Raw genomic sequence first — 20,848 nt, 5'->3', positions numbered from 1 at the left:
GCATTTTTTCTCGCGTATGCGGTCACAAATTCTATTATGCAAATAAATTGGATATTTTGTAATAAATCATACGAACTGAGGCAGCAACTGGAATACGAAATCTTTAAGCCAATAATATACACCTGTGGCCCTAAAGAATAAATATACCCAGATATGTTACAGAAACGGCTTAACCGATACTAGCAAACGAGCAAATAGACTGACGTCAGTATGGGGGAATGCAGACATTCGTGTGATACATGTCATTTTGCGAAATAGATGGCCAAATACTTCGATAAAACATATATTAATAAAATTTTGTAAAAAAATATTTTTGTTCTTTTATTTTATTTTGTTCAAAATTATTACAAATTAGTTCTGACAAATAAAAACAAACCCAAGTCTGCATGCGACATATTTTCTTTAAGGAAAATAATTTAATATTAATCATTTTACTGTGTTTGTATGATGTATACCAACTCATTATATAATTTTCTTAGAAAATTCTTGATATCCTAAAAGTGTCTAACTTATTTGAATTTTAGGGTAAAATGGTTTAAACCATGTAAAGACTAGAGTTAAAATATTTAATATTTTAAAATATGTCATAATGTAGATCTCAAAAATATTATTATGAATAGTAATAAAATTGAAGATGAGTTTACTTGAGTCAAATTTTTACCGAATATATCCTCAATATACAATATTATTAGTAATGATTATATAGAGTTTACTCTTCAATAGCACATTTTATCAGTTTTAATATCGGGGTAACAAAGTTATGACATCAGTCATAGACAACATATAAAAGTATTTATAAAAACTATGATTAAAATTATATTCCTTGTTAATTCTATCTCAAATCTCAAAATTAAATACAATTACTAACTTCCCGTAGGTTAAGTTATAGTAATCGCAAAAAAATCAAAAATGAAATTATTTATATATCTTTATGTTTCAGAGGTTTCTGAGCATTTTGGCATACCTTAGGAAAAATGGATGTATGTGTGATGGTGTGTGTTTGTATGAGTGTGTGTGCGAATACAAAATTTTGTCGACGATTTTGGAAACGCAAATCAACCGATTTGAATAGTTCAAAAAACATTGGATTTGTATTGATAAGGAGACGAGCTGATTAGTTTTTGGCAAAGGCAGATCTAGCCGTTTTGAAGATACGAAGCAAAAAGTTCCAAAAACGATAACTCAGTTTTTAAGAGAATGGTGCGTCCGATTTTGATAAATCTAAAACATTTTACTTGTATTGACAAGATGAAGAACTGAATAAATTTTTGGGGAGACGATTCGGGACAATTGGGCAGTCAAAAATAATGATTAAACATATGCAATATGATATATTATAAAGATATTTCATAAAGATTTTAATAATATGTATCAATTTTGATTACAATTCTGTAGGTTTTGCATCATCGTCTATCCGCTGAACTGCAACGCGGCGCTTACGCGCTTCAATAATTCATCTCTATGCAGCTATAGCATTGCGATTGCTAAGAAAAATAGTTCAAAATTTCCAAAATATTTCAAAATAAAAAAAATACAATTTTTTTCAAAAATTGTAAAATTTCTCAAAAATCTAACTTTTTCAAAGATTAAAAAAAAGAGAAGTTCAAGCAATTTGCTTCAAGGCACAATGCTTTATAGTATTAAATTTAATTTAGTAATGAATAATTTTGTTATTTAATTTGGCAGAATAATTCAAAATACGTTCCTGAATTTCGGAATGTTCATCATATATGATACAAAGTATTAGGATTACCATTATGGTATGTTAATTCCAAAATTACATTATGAGTACAAAGAGATATGAGAGAGAATTATATATATATATATATATATATATATATATATATATATATATATATATATATATATATTATGATAATGTTAACTTTATACTTTAAAATCAACATTATCATACAATTCATAAATCAAATCATAAAATATTATTATAGTAGATAACAATAACTGAAAAAATAGTAAAAATAGTAGTAAAATATATTTTCATTTAGTATACCTATATCATCTAAAACATTATTATTTTCATTAATTTCTTTACTGAAAATTTTGCAAATATATTTATATTATAATTTGATTACAACTCATATTATTTATGTTTCAATCAGATTTTATTTCAAGTCTAATAACGTATGCGTCTAGATAAAATTATTATATTTTTATTATACTTTTGTGAATATATTTTCTTACTTATAATATCTACCTCATGATGCGAGTAATTATGTTTCAATTAAAAGATTTTCTAAATATAATTTCAATTAATGGTGTATAGCATTGTGCCTTTAGCCAAATTACTGGAAATTCCAGTGCTAAAAATTAGTTTTTTTTTTTAAAAGATTGAATTTTTTTTTGAACTCAAAAAATATTTTGGAGAAATTTTAAATTTTTGAAAAATTTTGAAATACTTTGCAAATTTAGGAACTTTTTTTCAAAACTGCGTTAGCTGCATAGAGACGGTTTGCGATTACTTATATCACCCTAAGAAAAGTTTATAATACCGCGTTCAAAAACTTTATGAAAAACCCTCAATTTTATTAATTCTGAAGAAAATCTATTGCAAAAACATGATATGTATTTTAGTCTATATATTTCTTTTCTCTACTAAAATAACTTAGTACAGATTTTCAATGCAAAATAAATTACTATATTAACCTACATTTCATTTATTACCAATTCCAAGTATCCACTTTTCTCATCCAGAAGATATTAAATTACTATATATTTCCTGGCTTGTTTAATATCCAATCCTATCGCTTTATGTCAATAATGTTTCATTTCATTTCTGATTGAAATCGATTCTCGTTCAATTATTTTATTTTGTAATCTCCAAGTTTTATAATGCAATCAGTTTAAACTACACAGATTCAATTTAAACTTGTTCAACTTTCTGTTTATACAAAAGTTTCACTAACATATCTATCTTGGCTAAAATTTTCACTCAGTAATATTATTTCGTGTGTATTAGTCTTGACATGTAAATGATTTATTATATTAACTTTTGTTGCACTCACTCGATACCAAACTTGCATTATGGAGGTAAGGTAATTTGATTCAGTTATGAATTTTATAATTGAATTAATAGTTCCAGCTCTGGGAAAGAATTTTCAAAAATTATATTTTTGCATTTTTTCACAGCATGCACCATATTAAAGCATGGTAAAATATAAAAAAATCTATTGATAATATTTTGCATTAAAATAAAAACTAATTTTTGTTGTACATAAAAATAAGATTTAATTTTTATTCAGTTAATTGACAGTATTATCCATAGTTAATAACCAGTAATAAAGATAAAATATATATTAACTAGTTGAAAGTGGCATTTAGCCTAGTAAGAATTGACTTAATCAGTCGAAATTGAAATTTATATTATTTAGAATTAAAACTAATAATATAAATAATGAGTTCCATACAAACATTCTACCTCAAATTTCAAGGTGCCTAATAAAATAGTATATAAAGCACATATCTTCTCGCATTTGCTGACGTGTTCAAAAAAATGTGCAGACTCATGAAATTCTTCAAACATTCCGCAAAGTTTTTTTATTTCGATATTTTCTATTCATAAAATAACAGAAAGGAAAAAAGGAGAAACTTCTATATTAAATTCTCCGACAGAATACAACCGCTTTCTTTAAAATAAGTGGTTTCTGACTAATACAGCGCAAATTTTAGGACTAACTTTTGAAAAAAAAACATCAAAGATATTGCTGGAAATTGGAATAGAATACATTATGATTTTAAGTAATATGTGTAATATGAAAGTGTAGCAGTGTGATTCATTTTGTACAAATGTTTCATTTTTGTAAAAATACAGACAGAATCTAAAAACTTTCATGCTACAAGAATTTAATTTGGCTACTAAAATTTCGATAGATCTTCATGTATATCATATAAATTTATTCATTACAAATATTTTTAAAACACTAATATCAATTCTATATTATATATTCCATATTTAATTCAAATAAATTGTTGTTTATATTATGAAAATTCTATCTATTGGTGATATAGAAATATGTCTGCAATATTATCAATAATATTTTTAAGACATTAAGGTTTTTATTATTAAATAAAAACGTATTTATATACTTCATCATTTAAAAGTTCTTTATTCTGAAAATTGCACGTGTATATAATGCTTCTTAAATAAGATAACAGGCAAAAAAAATTAGTCGCAAGTTTATTGCTTGTTAGGATTTTTTCTTAATAAACATTTTAATTAACAAAATGCTTTTATAAGGATTAAAGCGTTATGTAAAGAAGTGAGATCGTACCTGACATAAAAATGCTTCATTTTCAAAGAAATTATCATAAAATATATTTACGATTTTTAACATCCCGAAGGAGAAGTGTTTGTTTCCATAAAAAACACGATTTGCTAATTTTGTGTTTTGCGGACGTTTCAAGTCATACTGAATCGAATGAGACCAAATTTGGAAAAAGTATGTGTGTGTGAACAGATATTTTGCCGTAAATAGACGTTTTCTTAAAAACGGCTAGGCCGATTTAAAAAATTTAAAAGCCTTTCTATGTATCTCGAGAACTAGCGTTTATCAATTTTGCGCGACGATCACCCAAGCCGTTTCTTCGTAAATAGCAGAAAATTGAAATTTTTTTCGTCAGACAACTTACACCAGACAATGTTTCTGACTGACAGACTGAAATTAATTATTATCAAATGAACTTTATTCATTATAAATTGAAAGAACATTTTTTCAGCTAAATGATCTGATAACAGAAAAACGAACATTTTTCAAATAATCGGTCTATTATTTATTATATATTGTAACAAATCTTTTTATAATAATGTCAATCTGTTCTAAAGCTTTGATTTATAAACTAAAATTGAATAAAAAAAATTATTGGATTTTTTTTTGAAAAAATCATTATGGTTTAAATAATGAATATTAGTATATCTGTTTTTTGTATTTGAAATTTTCACCTCAATCTTGAATTTATAGACAAAATCATGTACAATCTAATAATAGCATTTCAAGTTCGTTACATTTAAGACCTATATAGGTATTTATCTGAATGTAAGTAACTTTATTAATAATAATAATGCAATTTAGAATTTGAAGTGAATATTATTTTCAAATATTTAAATTCACTACGAATAACCTAATTTTACAACAATCTCCGCATTCTTTGACAATAATTTTATGTGAACCAAAGGTAAACTTTCTTTTATATTCCAGTTCGAAAGTTCTCGAAGTATTCTTACATTTCACAATTAGTTCATCTAAGTAATTCAATTGCACTGAAAATGTTCATTTGCATAAATACACTCCACTAACAAAAGACAAAGATTCTAAGTTCGTTAGATTGCGCCAAGTAAATTTATGCGAAGCAATCCGCATGTTTGAAATCTGAAAACAGGAAGAAAAGGATCTCTCACAATGGGATGAATGGGCGAGCAAAATTCAGGAACCATAGAATTTTATTAATAAAATCATTTTAGTTTTCTATAAATTTCACTATTAAAGAAAAACGTGTAAAATATCATCCATGCATGCTTATTTGTTCATATTTGCTTCAACAAATGCAGTTACATTTATTTTGTAGAAAAAAATTGACATTTTCACATACTTTGATCTTTTTCTAGGAATAACCAAAACATTTTTTAAGTAGTGCGTATTATTGAAAATAAAATAACAACAATAATTATTATACACATCATATCGTACAAATTGTTTCTAACTTTTCAATGCCTTAAGGCAAATTGCTAGAACTTTCTGTACTGAAAAATAAAATACTTTGCAAAACCTCGAAAAAAAAATATATTTTTGAGAAAGTTTAAGATTTCTAAAAAAAATTACTATTTTGAAAAATTTGATTTTTTTTTATTTTGATTTTTTTGTATTTTGATTTTTTTTGAAAATTGTGAACACTTTTTTATTTGATCGCGCTGCATAGCTGATTTAGAGTCGAAATATCAAGCGCGTAAGCGCCGCGTAATCGTCTATTGTGTAAAAATTGATACAGAACCCATATAAATTTACACAAAATTTGTACTTATTATTATAATCTTTATAAAATATCTGATGCCTAATAGGATTATTTTGAGACGCTGGGCCTGTCTTTACAAAAATTTCACCAGCTGTTCATTTCGTCAATTAAAATATTTTTTGAATTATTCAAATCGGGTGCTCCGTTATTTCAAAAACGGGAATACCATTTTTGGCACTTTTTGCCTCGTATCTCCGAAACGACTAGACCTGCATTTGCCAAAAACTAATCAGCACGTCCCCTTATCAGTAGGAATCGAATCGTCGACGAAAATTTGTATGCACGCACACAACTAACACACATATATGTATAAAAACGCATAAAAAATATACGTTGTTTTATCTGTCTTTATTATAGTCTCATAATATGTTATGAATTATAAATTCATTTAACAATATATTTAAATAATAAGATAAATAAATACTGCAAAACTGAAAGGCAATCAAAATCAAGTATCAAAAATTTGTGTAGGGTAGGGCGGGGCTAGTTGAGCATAGTGGCTAAACTTGTTCTGTCGCTAAGACAATTACCATTAACTTCCAGAAATTTAATTTTTAAGATTTATTTTTTATTTTTAATATTATTTTTAAGATTTAAGCTAACTCTATGAGTAATAATATAAAGAAATAATGATTTTAAACAAAAATACTGAATATAATGGTAAAATATTTCCTAAGATACGATATTGTTAAGTTGATTCTATTTTTCGTTAGTTATTCAAAGCAAATTATTATAAGTTTTGTCTTCTCTGTCAATAAAGACTATAAATATAGAACTATATATAACTATAGAAAAATAAAACTTATTTCATTTCATCACTAATCGACATTGAACCTATGATTTCATTATACTTTCTTAGTGCTCAACTTGCCCCATTTATGGGGTACATTGAGCATACTTGACTTTTTGCATTTAAACAGCTGTAGCTTTTAAATTTTACATATTACCAAAAAATAGTATTAACACTTTTGTTAAGCGATAAACAACAAATCCATTAAGCCGTATAGCAATTTATTGAGACTTTTCATTGAGGAGCTACATCCGTTTAAGTAAAAATTTGCTCAACTAGCCCCGCCCTACCCTAATAATATTATTAAATATATGATATTATGTTTCTTTTACGTTTATTGGTAAGCAGTCCTTTTACTTTTATTTATATTTAAGTATGCTTTACTATTTAAATTAAACAGATTAAACAATACAAAGTAGTTTTCAGTTATATATATATATATATATATATATATATATATGTTAATGTATGTATGCCTGTGTGTCTAGTAATCTATGTATATTACTATCCTTTCTGTTTGTGAAACTACGATTTATATTATCTGGAAGTGGAATTCAATTACATGTTCCGAGTTCTAATTTATATATTATTTCACAGAACTTTTGGGACTTCGTATAACTTTAGGTTTTGCTCCGTAAATGGACTATGTTTAGAGGCAAACTAACTGAGAATGATTTCATTCGAACATAAGCAGAAAAAACTCAGTTTCAAGTAAATATAATTGGGCATGAATAAGTCTCATATTGGCAACTCAACTCAAAAATTCAAATAAATCGTATATTGGCAACTCAATGTATAAGAACTGAATGATCGACAGCAACTAAATGAAAAAATTATTTCAGTACAAATTTATTTATACATAATTGCATTTTAAGAATTTATTTCATTTCAAGGCTTAGATTGTATATAATAAATTCAATAATTTTTCTCTCATTCAGCCTATGTCATGCTTTTAAAATAGCTTTTTTGAATTCACAGTATAGAGAATTCGTTATATATATATATATATATATATATATATATATATATATATAATATATATATAATATAAGTATATATGTAAAAAATATTATTAGTAAATATTCAATACGGCTTACCTTATAAATTCCAAATAGCAGCATCATGCTCAGGATTACCATGCAAAGTTGCGTGACTATTATTGCCAGATACGCCATTTGAACCCCTGACAACAAAAAATGATTTATGGATTATGTTAAATCGGTATTTGACATTTTAGCAACTGATTTACTGCCAAAATAATAATAAAAATATAAATCATTTATTTATATTGGAAAACATTCGTTCAGCAATCGTACAAAATCACAACAACTTTTTCGGATAAATAATATTCATTCTAAATGCATCCATAATAGTTATATAATAGAATTAATATAATATATGTAAATATATATATATATATATATATATATATATACAGGGCCGGTCCTACCTTGAATGCGATGCATGCAAAAAATGCGGGCGCACGCCTTAGAGGGCGCCAAAACGAGACTCGGTAATGAAATTTTCAATATAGTTTTTTTTTTCAATATAATTCAAGAAACATATAATTTCTTTGCATTTTTCACTAATTTTTGAGCAATATTTAAGATGCAATTTTGGATATTTTAAATAATGAAAAATCAAAATAAAATAATCCAACATAAAGCGCCAGTGTTATGTTTAATAACAAAAGGCTAGAATTTTTTTGCTTTACATGATGTGTTTAATAGAATAAATCTCATAAAATCTCCAAAATAAATAAGTAAATTTTTTCAAAAATATTATTTCAATTATAATAAATATACTGAAATATTTGGAAGTCCTACAAAATTTGGATTAAAACTAAGAATTTAGAAGTAGTTTGATAGTGATTATGAAGAACCCGCTAATCGCCACGATATTCAAAAAAATTTAAAATCAATGTGCTTTTATATTATATATCTAATTTTTTGTGTACTAAATCCAAAGTTATTAAAAAGTATTTAAAAAAATAACGTAAATCTTCCTACAATTTTAATGAAAAAGTGTTAAAACAGTTAAAATAATAAGGGGGGGCGCTAGAAAAAAATTGCATGCGGGCGCTGAGGACCCATGACCGGCTCTGTATATATATATATATATATATATGTGTGTGTGTGTGTGTGTGTGTAAATAAAGTTGTTCTTGGGTGAACGCCCATTAATTGAAAATACATACAAATAATTTGAAAAAAAAATCAAAAAACACGAAAATATAATGCACCAATTACTATACAATTTTCAAAGCACGAATTGGAAAAAAATTTAATAGTCAAATTTATTCCAAACATATAACATGTCTTGATGAGATTTTTTAATATAATTTATATTTGATAGCAATAGCCAACACTGCCAACAGTATAAAAACTACAATAATTATAGAATTTTAAATATTAGCTCTTTGTCATGACATTTTTAATATTGAAATGTTTCTTATTTTCTCAATATGAAATATTTAGTTTTAATTAAGCAAGGTGTTTTTTGAGACTCACGCACCTAAGAGAAAATAAATTTATTGTTCTCACAAAATCGGAACCTTGGATATAATTACAAGTGACACGTTACAAGGAGACAATGGAGCAATGATTGATTGCTCCGAAGCAAGAAAATCTTCACATTCATCCATCATTCCGATAGGCTAGGAGGATATTAACCTATACTAGAGATGGGAGCAGAGGTAGAGGAGCAATCTTGCTAAAAACCGCTAACATATGCTCTGGTTTATATATAGAGATTAATACCCTTATACCCACAAGTAGGTAGAAATACTTGTATTAGTGAAACATAAACCTAAATTTTGTAATATAATAATAAAATCAAATTTCCGCATATTATTGCCTATTCTTCTTAGCATAATCATATTACCATAATATATTTTATATGAGGGTATTTCAATGATACCATAAATAAATCATTTTTATATTTATGTATTTATGTATATATTATTTATGTGATAAACGTGTTGTATATAATAAGTACTTCATAACTCAGCAATGTTATATTCAAAATATGATTGCTTATTGGATATTTCAAAAGTATAAAATGCACTGAGAGAGTTTCACGTTCAAAATTTCTTATACCATTCCATTAATTTGCTTAGAACCATCTCTGCTTTATTAAATTTTATGTTATAAATACGAGTTGTAATAATTTCAATAGCAAAGTGAAATAATGTTTAGATATGTTCATTTCAATTTCAATTTGATTAAGATTGATTTTCATGAAATAAACTATAAATATATAAATAAAATAGACGATCTAAGTATAATCAAAAGGCACTAAAAGGACTTTTATGGCAACTAGCACTTAAACTTCTGTGCAGCAGACACACGTGGTAAATTTGAATTGGATCCGCTTTTAGTCTTCGACTATCGCTAAATTTTACGATCGGGTTTGTGTTTTTATACATAGGGAATCTTTAAGTCCTTTTTATGGGTTTTGAGTGCACCGCCTACTTTCCATATAAAAATACCCTCTTTAGGTATTTTCCGTTTTCACACAAGCTGCTGATGTTTATTATGCTTTAAAAAACTTTAGAACATTTTATTTTTATAAGAAAATTTATTTATATAACTTGGTAATATATTCTTTACTGATTAAAATTCACTGTCCCGGTGCACAAGCTTTAGAAATGATGTATTCCATAATTGCATTCGAATAAACGCAATTTCTACTATATAAATCCAATAGGACTTTATAAATGCTATGTAATAACATCATTCCAATTTTTCGTAAAACATTTCTCTAAAGAATCAAATTAAACAAACGTTGTTCTATATTCTGTCGTAAACAAAGAATTTTACTTCTCAAAACATGATATGTTTCTGTACAAAAACTTCAATAACGATGTCAATAAGCCGGAATGATAAGAATGAAAACATACTTTATTTTATTCAGAAACAATTCACTATAATAAAGGATTTCATATTATTAGCTTCTCTTCATGTCTTGTAATAAAAATATTCTTCTTGTTATAAAAGCTAATAATGCAATAAATTTCTCGTATTGCGCTGTTGACAAACAAATGAAAAATAGAATATTATGAAACAACATAAATAAATCTATATAGATAAAATTAAATTAAATGTATTGAAGCAAATACTTTAGAATAACAATATTATTGTTTAATTATTGGCATATTATATAATATAATATATCATGGATTAAATTTTTTTCTATGATAAATAATAAATTTTGCAATTTCGAAATTGATGAAATGTAAGCCAAGCATATTAATTCATGATCCATAAATAAAATATTTCGACAAACGACATAATATAATTACTTCAAGTTTTTATTGGTGGATTTATTTTCCTGATAGATATATTCTAATTTGGTCAAAATTGCAATAGAATCTCTTCAAAATATGTTGCCATGTGTAAGAATGACTTGAATAAACTTTTGTTATGGCTTTCAAGAACTCCTATTTAACTTACGAATCACGTTTCAGAGTATCTCTTTCATAGATTCAGATGCAATAGTTGAATTGGCAATTGCAAGAGCTATACAGGACGTCGATATTGTGTTGCATCGGATTTTCAACTTAAATAGTTGCCATAAAACATCAAAACTATATTAAGCATGAGAATGCGATGTATGTATTTCCTATATTTATATATGCATAAGCAAACTATAACAAATAATAATAATTTTATTTTAAAGCCGTGTGAAGTTTATTCAAATTATTTTAGTCAAACTATAGTTATTTTAGTCAAACTATAGTTATTTTTAGTTAATCATTCAGTCCAAATATTATTTATTATTTATATTTATTAAGTTATATCAGGCAAGTCATAATTAAAATGTAGGGCAAAAGGTAGTAGATCGCTCCACCGTATTTTTACCAGCTTTTGGAAACACAACAAACATTAAATAAATGCATCATCTTTTTTAACTTTCAACAATTCAAGATACAGAAACGGTCTATGTTTGTTCACAAAACTACAAATATGAAAAATATGTCATGTGCTACATCTAAATTCGAAAAGAACAAATAAATTTATTGGTTTGTTGGTGATTATAAATTATTAATAATTTATATATTTATTGTATATATTTCAAAGATTGTCGATTTAGTAAAATCAATTACCAGCTTACATAAAAAATAGATAAATTAGAGAAACAAAAATTTCAGTGAGCATCGAATATCAAATGAATTAAAATATCATAAAATCGTACTCGCGACTTATTTGTAGTCCACTCAAATTTGCATCAATAGATATAATTTTTTTTTGCTCGTTCTAGAAATAATCCAGAAATGCAGCACTTGCTACTTGTGTATTAGCTTTCAAAAGTGCACTTTCTTACAAATGCTACACGTACTTACATATTGATGCTTTTGTCAAAAGAACGTGACCTGTAATATAAAGTAATGAATAGAAACGTTTCGTTCTGTAACATGAATATCCAATGATTCTACTAGAAATTATTAGAGAAAACAGGCATAAACTGTAAGGAATAAAAACTTTATACATTTTGGTATATTATATAAACTTAATATCAACATAATTTTTAGTTTTACAAATTTTAATTTAGAATGAACGAAAAATTTACTTGTAGTTATCGAACTTCTAGACTTGATTGAGAATATTGCATATGCAACATATGTTAATTGTATTATATAATGATGTCAATGCTAACGTAACAATAGTTATAAACTCTGGTAATTAATAATCTGTAATATATTCCAAACCCATCATTCTCTGTTGCACATAAATCAACTAATATTATGCTATATGAAACATCACATAAATTTGGAACTATATTATTGACAGGTAAACATTATAAATGTATACCCAGGCGCCGCTGTTTTAAATATATCTATAAATCTTTCTAAAGATGATCTCTATATCACATAGATTATCTCTGGCTATCAAATTCCGATAACGATTTATTCAGCATACTATCCAATACTGCAATATATATTGATATAATGTAGAAAATATTACGATATCTGGTCTCAGTTTTGTTATTCGAATGTGATTTATTTGATAAACATAAGATGGAACGTACCAATAATACGGAGGGAATATAGAGAAAGATCTGGTATTTGAAATATTCAACTTCCCTAGATCAAATACATATATTTCACTACAAATGCTTACCTTATTCATGTGGTATTCATATTGATATTAATTAATTTAATAATCTTATTCAATTAAAATTGCATATATATATATATATATATATATATATATATATATATATATATATATATATATATAATTCTTTTGTAATAATGCATGTAAACATACTCCTCATGAACGATTATTCGGATTTTGATCAATCTTTCGGAAGTGTATTAAGATAATTTTGTAGAAATTAATGGAAAAAATTGCAAAAAACGCCATATCATTGTTTGACATTGAAAATATTTGAGACTTTGTTTGGCATTGAAAACAAATGAAAACTGTCATTTGCCAATAAAAAATATGCATAATAAATTCATAATTATGAATAAGAAAAATGAAATATCTACATTATTATTGCCAAAAAGCAGCTGAAATGTGGCAGAAATGAAAATAATTTGAGATACAGTTCATGTATGGCAGATTGAATGATACACATATGAACAGGATTTGACAAATTAATTCACTTAAAATATGAAATTAAGTTTTAATCAGGGCCGGTCCTACCTTGAATGCGATGCATGCGAAAAATACAACGCCTACACAAGATTCAGATATGAAATTTTCAAAAATTTTTTTTGCATCTTTTACTAATATTTTCACAATATTTTTAAAATACGTTAAACAGATAACAGTGTTATGTTATGGTTATGTTTAATAATGAAAGGCTAGAATTGTTTTGCTCTCTATGATTTGATTAAATAGCATAAAATTTACAAAATAAATAAGTAAAATGTTTCAAAAGCCAAATATTAATTAATAATGATAATTTTAATAATAAACTGTTGAAACAGGTAAAATTATAGGGGGTGCGCTAGAAACAAAAAACGGCATGCGGGCGCTAAGGACTCTGCAAGCATCCCTGGTAATAATGTATATTATATTGTTACTAAAATTACTAAAAACCAGTTAAAATATGATACACGATTATAAAAATTATGGGCAAGCAATTACTTTGGGTGAAACATCCAAGGTAATATTGTACTTTTACCGCGGTACTATTATTATTTTTTTAAATTTGTTATACCCTTCAATTTCTGATATAGTGCGGACATTGAGCTTATTATTTTATTTAAAGCAGTTCTACATTTAACATCGCTCATATTGATGCATTTTGGTGCAAAGAGTAATTTAAAAGGCAATAATTATTATTTTTGAGTAAACGGTAAATATTAGTTATATATATTATTGTATATATAAATATACGTTCAGTAATCAGTTGTCGGTATTTTGGACTATCAGTTCATGGGTTATATCTATAGTTATCATCATATAAGCCATGACTATTTGATTCCGATTTCCTATATAAAATACTCTTGGTCTATGGACATTGTTCATCTGATATTGGTAATATTTCGCCAGCGACATCATGGACCGACCGAGCACACTTATGGCCTCTGCTTATATTTATGGCCGATACACCGTGACTCGACATCAAAGCCATTTGTTATGATATCGAGCAGATAAAAATTTATATGGATTTATATAGAGAGACTCTATTGAGTAATATTACGTACCTTGTTAGGAAAACAAATATGCCGTATATAGTATATGTATTTTCAAATAAAATTAGCGTAAAATATTGAGAACGTCTTTGAAATGTGATAAATATTGACTATTAATTGTTATAACTAGTGGTGCATGGCAAGGTGCCTTAAGGAACTCTCCGTACCAGAATTAAGGAAAAATCGGAGAAAAAAATCAGTAATCAATAAATATTGGTCAATAATTAATAACAATTGTTAATATTTTCAAATAGATAATTACAATCACTATATATTTTATTGTTCATAAAATATACAGTGACGATCTTATCGCTTAAAACACTTGAGCAAGTTTACATTAGCAAGAGGTGCTAAATAAATCCGTCTGAGGATATATTTCTTATGATAAGAATAACGACTGAGGATATTTCTTATGATAATATATACAGTGTGAAACTGAATTGCAAATTTAAAATTCATATTTGAAGTATAGAATTTTGTATATTTTTGAAAATTTGGAAAAAAAATTCTGAAAATTTTGAAATTTGCTTGATCCGTATAAGTAAACTTTTAAAATTAACAATCTTGGTACGGAACCCAACAAAATTTTAATCATTTTAAAAAACTTTATCAAATGTCTGATAGTTTGATGCGCATGTCTAATGATCATTTTTGACCGCCAAATATCTTTTTTTTTACTTTTTCTTCTGTATCTAGAAACCGCTAGACCTGCCTTACCAAAAATTTCATCAAGTCTTCAATTCGTCAATACAAGTAACATGTTTTTTGAATCGTTCAGATCAGGTATTCCCTTCTCTAAAAAACTGAATTACCGTTATTGGCACTTTTTGCAACGTATCTGCAAAACGGCTAGACCTGCCTCCATTAAAAACTAATCAGCACGTCTTCTCATCAATAGGAATCGAATGTTTTTTGAATTATTCAAATCGGTTGATTTGTGCGCCCGAAATCGTAGACGAAAAATTGTATCCAAACATACACACACACATACATCCATTTTTTATAAGGTATGCCAAAACGTTCAGAAACCTTTAAAACGTGAAGATATGCAAAAATTTTCATTTTCGTTTATTTTTGTGATTACTACAAGTTGCCCTACGAGAAGTTATAAAAACTCATACTAATATTACAAAAAAATGTATTAATGACTATTTGGCGTAATTTTTAATCAACCTTATGAGTAATTTAAATAGCGCCCTAAATTTTTATCAATAAAGTTGAATTTTAGATTTGAATTTATGGCCCTATTCTGCTCTTCATTGAAGCTATTATTTGTAATTTACAGTATTTTTGAAAATTGAATCATAATGTGTAAATGACTAAAAATAGAAATAATTATTCAATTCACAAATATTTTAATATTTCCTTACATTTATTACCTATAAAATGTTCATGAAAATGTCTCTCAATTTTAGCAGTAATTTTAACTATTTCAATATAATTTGATTTCTCTGCGTGATAGTAAAATAAAGATAGTTGATGTTAGTTCTATTCTGAAATCGGGACAAATAGTATTGATTAAACAATAAATCTTCAATTATTATCAAGTAATGTACAATGTAATAATTACTTTGAATATTTAGTATGTAATATATTACTACTCACCATAGTAAACTTCCTCAAGCTCACTGTATTTATTGATATTGATTCCAATTCTCCAGGAATAAATCAACACTACCAAGATAGAGATATTCTGCAACAAATATAAATATTTGAATATAATACTGTATAAAAATTACATTCAATTTAGTATAAAACTTTTGTATTTATTAGAAAAAAATTCATACTAAATATGTAATGCATTTTCATTAATAATGAAAAACATGATTCATATAAATTTTGTGAGGAATTACTTTATAATTTATGCATGATTACGTTATAACAATTTTATTAAAACTGTTTTGTTTAAAATTAATTTGTTTCATTTATTGAAATTGATATTTTCAACTATTGACTGCAATAATTGTTTTGAAAATTAATAATCATTTTTGATTGTAGCGCATTTGGCACTCTATGCTCAAAATGCAATTATATGTAACAAAGTTAATTAAATACTAAAATTTAATTAATATTTAATTAGAATGCATATTGATAAAACAATATGCTTGACTAATTAGATTTACTTCGTGAAATAATTAAAAATACACAACAATATAAATTAATTATTTGGATGCTGTTCAAATAATCATGCTCTAAATTAATTTCAGATTCTTATTATTGAGAAAATTGTCAATATTTTTCTTTGGAACTTCTAGTAAGTTTTATCTAAATTTTATATATTTTAAATATGTATTTGCCAAATTTATAGTTGTAATAATATATAAGTGTAAAGAATTTGTTCGTATAGTTTTTAAAAACATATTTCACGTTGCAAAGGTAGTCTCAACTTTTAATTATTGTCTTATCGTAAAAAAATTTAAAGCCATTTATATAAAATATGAAATATGAATTATATATATAAAATATAAAAACGGTTTTTCATAATCTCTCATACCAGGCACCTCTGCCTGACTGAGATATGAAAATAATGTATATTTATAAATTAAAAAAAATTATAATTTACAACAATTCAATATATATATATATATATATATATATATATGTTCTAAAAATGATTGCTGCTTTGGTTACCTATTGCATTTTATTCCAATTTATGAAACATTCTAAAAATATGAAATAACATTAATCGGATTACACGGCTTTTATAAAAAAAAATGCAAAATTTAGTTTCATTTTTTTAAATTAAGACCGTTATCTCTATATAGTTTCAAAATTATTCAAAATGTTTAATATCTGCATATGATTAAATAAATAAATAGTTATAAAATTTTCTGCACATATTAAATAAATTACATAAAGAAAAAATAACTTTGGATTTGAGAGAAGATATAATAGTATATGCAAAGATAGCAAAATAATTAACTGTATCGATTTTATAACGAATATATATCCTGATCCAGTTATCCCTTCACAGTCTTATCTCTATAAATAAAATACGTTAATATATATGATTAAGTAAAACAGATATTAAGCTCGATCCTAATTTATTTATCCCCACAGTTTCATTTCAGTAAATTTTCTTTCATTAGCTTAAAAGGAAATCCTTATTTACTGAGAATTGACTTTCAGATTAGAAACCATTGTGGCAATTCCGGTTATTGGCTTTTCTTGGATTTTCTCATCGTCTGTCGGGAAAAACTGTTTAAAGGTTAAATCAGAAAAGGTACGTTGCTTGTATTTTTACTTAAAATATCTTTTAAATTGGGTTATATTATTATATATAGACTATAAGGAATTAATAAAACTCAAATCAAAGTAGAATTAAATTATCTGAAAAAAATTAATTCAACATTTTCTTTCTCATCTAATTATCTTAATCGTGAATGATCCGATTCGAAAATTGCCAATGTTTTTGTATGAATTAGTTCACAAATGAAAAAAATTTTGTTACTGAAATAAAAACAATCTATATAAATTTATTCCCAACATTATCACTCATAAAGGCATATATTAATGGTAATTTACTATCATTTTGGCCATTTCGCTTATTAGCTTTTTTTAGAATATCTCATAGTTTATCGGGAAAATTGTTCAAAAGTTAAATCGATGATCAAAAATGTACGATGCTTGTATTTTTACTCAAAAATATTTTTCAAATTGAGTTGTTATAAATAATAATATTTTTTGCTCACCCGATTATCTTGATTATTAATGATCCAATTTGAATTTTGCTTATATTTGTGTATTCATTTATAGTTAATGAAAGTTTATTTATATAATTATAAAAATTTAATTTATTAACTTCCCGTAGGACAAGTTATAGTAATCGCAAAAACATCGAAAATGAAAATGTTTATATATCTTTACGTTTCAAAGGTTTCTCAATATTTTGACATGCCTTGGAAAAAATAGATGTATGTGTGTGTGCATGTGTGTGAGTTTGCGGATACAAATTTTCGTCGACGATTTTGAGAACATCGATCAACCAATTTGATTAATTCAAAAAACATTCGATTCGTATTGATAAGGAGACGTGCTGATTAGTTTTTGGCGACGGCAGGTCTAGTCGTTCGGAAGATACGAGGCAAAAAGGATTATTCCTTTTTACCTCCAGAAACGGTAACTTAGTTTTTAAGAGAAAAAAGAGTCCGATTTTAATAATTCAAAAAACATTTTACCTGTATTGACAAGATGAAGAACTGATTACATTTTTGGGAAGGCAGGTCCAGCGGTTATGGACTCTCAATATAATAAGTTAAAAAACGTCATTTAGCAGTATTGGACATATGTACATCAAATTATGAGATATTTTATAGAGATTTTAATAATGTGTACAAATGTTGTGTAATTTTTTTTGGATTCCGTACCAAGATTTTTAATTATCGTACGGGAAATTCGAGAAATTTGCCTTAAGGCACGATGCCATGCACCCAACCAGATTTATATAAATTTAATCATAACATTATCACTTAAAAGGTAAAAGTCGATAGTAATTTACTCATGTTATAGAGAAAACTATGTCCTATAACCTGCTGTGACTCATGGATAACATTTTTATTACCCAATTTCATTTTATTGCTTCATCTAATACAGTGTTCATTATCTTTGAGTACAATTTTTGGTATATTAAAGTGAGGAAGTTATGGCTCATAAAAACCGAATAAAACTATGTGTCATATACATGCCCTTAAAATGATTTTTATACATACAGAAGAATTTTGCAGGAAAAATGTTTCATGAAAGTATGAATATACTAGAATTGTGCAGAGGTAAAAATTATTTGGCATTACACTTTATCAGAATAAAATAAATTAATAAATAAAAATTAAACCATTTTTTTTTCAGAATCATACTTACTATGATGAAAAATTATTTATTTTGATGAAATAAAAAATATTATAAAAATATTTTTCGCTTGTGTAATTAACTCAAACTCGTTTTATGGATGCTCCACCGCCTTTCAATTTTCAGTGAACTTATTTTACATAATTCCATATAGGTAATTGGGATTTATCAAGAATATGTTCTTCCTTATTTACTTTGACCAGACGAATAATCCTTTGATAAATCTAAATATATCTTCCTGTTCATTAATTCATGAAACAAAATTAATTTTTATCATATAACATTTTTATTCCGAGTCCGTGCAGCCATGAGACGTAGATTAAAAATCTCTTTGATAGCTATATTTTCCAGTTAGCTTGAGACTTGTTTGTTCAAAATAAAAATGAGATTAAATGTCATGTCCTTAAATTTTCTTGGGTAAATCTTTACTTAATAAGAAGTCACGTATAGATAACTGTGCAGTGAATGATATTTGTAGAGACAGAAATATTTCTGGAAAATATGAAAATTCATTTACTTAGAGAAGAAATAGAATAAAATCTTATATAAAATTACTGTACTCTTACATCATAGAGAAGCACTTCTCGTAAATAGTAATTTGTACACATTAATATTTGGAGAGAATATAATTTGCTCACTTAACTGGTAATGTAAGGCATCGCGCCTTAAAGCATATTGCTGGAACTTCCCGTACCGTATTAAATGTTCGAGAAATATTAAATTTTTCAAATAGATTATTATAGATACTGTAATATTGTCTACTGTTTATAAGAATTAGTTATAAACTGAATTACAAAGTTAAAAGTATTTATTTAGAGTATATAAGTTGTCTTTAGAGCTTTAGCGTGAACCAGAATTCAAATCTGAATTATTTTCTGTATACAACAACAAAATATGAAATATTTTTTTCCAAAAGCTATTGTTTTGTCAAGACAAGCAGAAAGTTTTTTGAATCATTCAATTTGGATGCTTATTTCTATCAAAAACAGCCATTTTTTGTACATTTAGCTCTGTATCTTCGAAATGGCTGGGCCTGCCTTTGCCGAAAACTAATAACCACTTCTCCCAATCATTACTTATTGAATGTTTTTAGACCATTCAAATCGGATGCTCCGATCTCTCAAAAACTCGATTTCTATTTTCTGCAGACTTTGCTCTTTATCTTCGTAACGGCTGAGTTTGCCTTTGCCAAAAACTAATCAGCGCATCTCCCTATCCATAGGAATTGAATATTTTTTGAATCATTCAAATCAGTTGATCCGTGCGCTCGAAAACGTGAACGAAAAATTACGGACACACAAAACACACACACATTCTTTTTTTCTGAGGTATGCCAAAATGCTCAGAAACCTTCAGAACGTGGAGAAATGCAAAAAAAAATTATTTTCGATTTTTGGCCCATTACTAGAACTACCCTACGGGAAGTTGAAAATAAACTTTGACTAAATCGCTGAAATACTTGTATAATATAATATTGATTCAAAATATACTTGTGAATTCAATTAGTTATCTTTGACAAACTCTAATAATATTATTGCC

At 26.3% G+C, this 20,848-nt stretch overlaps 2 protein-coding genes across 2 annotated transcripts in view; one reads left to right on the top strand and one right to left on the bottom strand.

The window, feature by feature from the left end:
- The window catches only part of LOC113373080, a 313,142-nt gene that overhangs the window by 187,751 nt on the left and 104,543 nt on the right, over nucleotides 1–20,848 (top strand). The gene's annotated exons all lie outside the window — the stretch shown is intronic.
- LOC113373082 overlaps nucleotides 5,268–20,848 on the bottom strand; it is a 39,952-nt gene continuing 24,371 nt past the window's right edge. Inside the window, exons 2-4 of the mRNA XM_026613405.1 lie at nucleotides 16,070–16,157; nucleotides 7,912–7,997; nucleotides 5,268–5,384 (exon numbers count right to left, since the gene is read on the bottom strand). Of these exons, the coding sequence (XP_026469190.1) occupies nucleotides 5,286–5,384; nucleotides 7,912–7,997; nucleotides 16,070–16,157 (273 nt within the window). The 3' untranslated portion in view covers nucleotides 5,268–5,285. The remainder of the gene's footprint in view (nucleotides 5,385–7,911; nucleotides 7,998–16,069; nucleotides 16,158–20,848) is intronic.

The sequence above is a fragment of the Ctenocephalides felis genome, unplaced genomic scaffold (genome assembly GCF_003426905.1).
Source record: "Ctenocephalides felis isolate EL2017-DRISC unplaced genomic scaffold, ASM342690v1 CF-g0.4_SCAFFOLD_01604, whole genome shotgun sequence".
In the NCBI taxonomy this organism is placed as follows: Eukaryota; Metazoa; Arthropoda; class Insecta; order Siphonaptera; family Pulicidae; genus Ctenocephalides; species Ctenocephalides felis.
Note: the sequence above shows the minus strand (reverse complement) of the source record. Positions and strands in the feature narration are given on the sequence as shown.